The following is a 3,436-nucleotide window of genomic DNA, read 5'->3' on the forward strand; positions in this document are numbered from 1 at the left end:
GATAGATAGATAGATAGATAGATAGATAGATAGATAGATAGATAGATAGATAGATAGATAGATAGATAGATAGATAGATAGATAGATAGATACCTTTATAATGATCTAAAGAATGACCAGAACTCAGTTTTTTTTCTCAAAGCACCTCAAGGTTGTGGTGCAAAAGGAGATTTTGATCATACAAGTACAGATCTGCAGCACATGTGTGAAGCTATGATGCCAATATCAACAAAAATCTCTGAGCAATGTTTCAAGCACTTTGTGGAGAGAGTTTAAGGCAGTTCTGAGTGTAGAAGGCCGACAAGTCTTGGCCAGTAGGTTTTTGTGCAATTCACATTTTTTAATATTATGCTTTACACCATGATGCTCTTTGGTTATAGCCCAGAAATGACAATGCTAATATGTAGTAAATAGAAGGTATGAAATAAATACTTACTGGGGACCCATGTAACCAGCTTTAAATCAATTATCAGTGATGTGACTGTTAATGCATAAAGAACATGCTTTTTGCCTATAAAAAACATGCAGAATGATAGTTTTCTCTGTTTAGCAATAAAAAGCATATAAACAGTTACATTTAGTTAAAAGCAAGCAAAAAAGTATTAAATGTCTGTCAGCAATTACACCGTCTGCCATATATTTTATACAACTATGTTTTGTAATAATGTCATATTGCTGTTTTTGTCTTTGAAAATATTAACCATGCTTAATATGCTTACTTGTACACTTCACTCTCTCTCTCCAGATCCTTCCAGCTGATGAGATGCTGAGGAACTTTCTTAATAGCAGCCCAGGTATCATTGTACTTCTCCTTGTACACTTTCCCAAAACAGCCCTCTGCAAGGGTGCTGGTGGAGTACGCCATCTAGGAGACGCTGTGAGAGCCTTAGAGTGAGAGGAGGGTCATTTTACTCACAAAACAAAGAATGATAGAATTGATAACAAGGAGTATATTCTGTAGTATATTCAGGTTTGGTGACAACTACAATGTTTAGTTATATGATATAAGCGTGAGTAATTGTAATACAAGCCAGTAAATATTTATGTTTGGTGGAGAACGATTGTGAGTAATACCCTGTACTTTCAGTGCTTTTGATGATCTTGAAATCACTCTGTTCTGTTTCTGGTACTAGCTGCTGTGACTTTTAGTACTTTCCACTTTAGACATTGATAAAACAACAATTCAGTAAAGCAATTCAGGACAGCAAGGTTATTTTAAGGACTATAAAATATGACTTATTATTATTAAATATGACTAATATGCTTCTTAAACCACATTGTGAGTATCCTTAATGATCAAGATTAAATATAAAATATTAGTAGCTAACATAGCAGTAACTATCTAGAGATATTGCTTGATAAATAAAAGTAAAAGTAAAAAGCAAATAAACTCAGGTCATTTAAACAGCACTGACTATATTTATGTTTAGCGTATTGCCATTTTAACTTACAGCAAATAAAATGTGTTTACCTTTTTCAGATCTCACTGAGATATCGAACGTAATCACAAACAAACTGAGACTGAAAAACTGCTCTCACTCACCTTTCAACCTAACATTCATTGGTGTCAGCAGACTGTCAGACATAAACTTCAGTTAAAAAAAAAATTCCCTGGAAGGGCGTTACCACTCTTGAGTAATACCGTAGATTCCTTACCGGAAAATTCTTAAGAAGAATGAAAATGTTCCACAGACTGATAATCTCACTGAACTACCATTTTGTTTCCCTCAAATAATAATTAATTTATTTAATTAGAAATACAGTTTGGGCAGTGAGCACCTGAATAGTAAAGTTCAGGCAGGCTGTTCTCAGTAACTCAGCTGTAACTGAAGCTGTTGTATAAATAAAGACACCAGGACCCTGATCTACAACCACACTTATCATTTCAAATATTCTGACAGCAGAGTGACTTGATGTCAGGATTATAGAACAGGTTTTACAAAGAGACAGAGAGCTGTGTAGTCAAAACAGGAAGGAAATGTTGACAGACTGGTCAGTTCACAAGAGAAGAGATTGAAGAAGGCAGTTTTTAACTTTCAAAATAGTCCTTATTATCAAGAACATTTGCAGTCACAGTATCTGAATGACTAAAGTTGATCACAGTATAGCAAATCATTTTCACTTAAGACAAACTCAAGGTTTTACAAACATACATGAGAAGCTCCTCAGTAAACACACTTTTCAATTACTTAATTGTACTTAAATTTAAAACCACTCAAAGCTAAAATATATATAATCTTTGATCCTTTTTGTTCTTGAATCTCTAAACCACAAAAGATTCTCTTCCTACCTTTATGCTGTTGAGGGAACGCAGCTCTGTCAGGTCTGAACACGAGTTGACATTGTTAGCGCTCTTTAAACCTGTTCAACACCTTCCTGAATCTGATTCATGGCCCTAAGCAAAGCCAGTCCTATCCTGTAGCACACTAATTACAAGTGAAGAAAGAAGCACAGCGTAAATACAAATGCAGGTATGAGATAATGTTTGATAAACAGGACACGTGCTGTCACAGTGGGAGAGAAGACAGAGCCAGAGACCAGAGTTTTAACATTTGGATGACCGTGTGGAAAACAAAATAGCAGCAACATCCATAATAAATATAACAGCAGTGCTAGTGGATATATGTATACATATACATGTGTACATCTAAAAATGCTAAAATGAAAAAGGGATGATGAAATATGCAGATATGTCCTTATGCAAATTATTAACTGGTACAATTACCTACCAAAATACTTAAATTACCATCAGCCTTAGCTGTCTTGTGCGTTAGACTGAAACTGCTCAATACAAGCTGAGCCAATGTGAGCACAAAAGCATGCTAGTGTTAGCAGGTTTTGAACTATTATTAGGTTTTTAACAAAACTATGAATGAACACATATGGAATTATCTAGTAAACAAAAAAGTGTGAAATTACTCAAAACATGTTTTATTCTTCAAAATAGCCACCCTTTGCTTTGATTACTGCTTTGCACACTCTTGGCATTCTCCCAATAAGCTTCATGAGGTATCTAATAAAACAGAAAATGGTTTTCCAACAGTCTTAAGATAAGATAAGATAAGATAACCTTTATTAGTCCCACACGTGGGAAATTTGAAGCAGTTCCCAGAGATGCTGAGCACTTGTAGGCGCCTTTGCCTTCACTCTGCTGTGCATGTCACTCCAAACCATTTCAATTGGGTTTAGATCAGGTGAATGTGGAGGCCAGGCATCCATCACTCTCCTTCTTGGTCAAATAGCCCTTACACAGGCTGGATGTGTGTTTGGGGTCATTGTCCTGGTAGCCATGCTGGTTCAGTGTGACTTCAAATGGTTGTCTGTCTCTGTACCCTAACCTGTCCAGGGTGTACCCTGCCTCTTACCTTATGGTAGCTGGGATGGGCTCCAACCCCCCCCCCCAAGGATAAGCACAAGAGAATGTATGCATGGGTGG

The 3,436-nt window shown here is 36.3% G+C and overlaps 1 protein-coding gene across 4 annotated transcripts in view; it reads right to left on the bottom strand.

The window, feature by feature from the left end:
• LOC102196604 (cyclin-dependent kinase D-1) overlaps positions 1 to 2,405 on the bottom strand; it is a 5,979-nt gene extending 3,574 nt beyond the window's left edge. The window contains exons 1-2 of one of the 4 annotated variants that reach the window (XM_005750822.1): positions 2,291 to 2,405; positions 720 to 875 (exon numbers count right to left, since the gene is read on the bottom strand). In XM_005750822.1, coding sequence (XP_005750879.1) covers positions 720 to 865 — 146 coding nt within the window. In that variant the 5' untranslated portion in view covers positions 866 to 875; positions 2,291 to 2,405. Of the gene's footprint in view, positions 1 to 719; positions 886 to 1,471; positions 1,535 to 2,290 lie in introns of those variants that run through there. The other 3 variants (XM_013915343.1, XM_013915344.1, XM_005750823.1) reach the window with 3 other exon arrangements.
• Positions 2,406 to 3,436: the final 1,031 nt, after the last annotated feature.

The sequence above is a fragment of the Pundamilia nyererei genome, unplaced genomic scaffold (assembly GCF_000239375.1).
Source record: "Pundamilia nyererei isolate P.nyererei 1_Seehausen unplaced genomic scaffold, PunNye1.0 scaffold00289, whole genome shotgun sequence".
Classification (NCBI taxonomy): Eukaryota; Metazoa; Chordata; class Actinopteri; order Cichliformes; family Cichlidae; genus Pundamilia; species Pundamilia nyererei.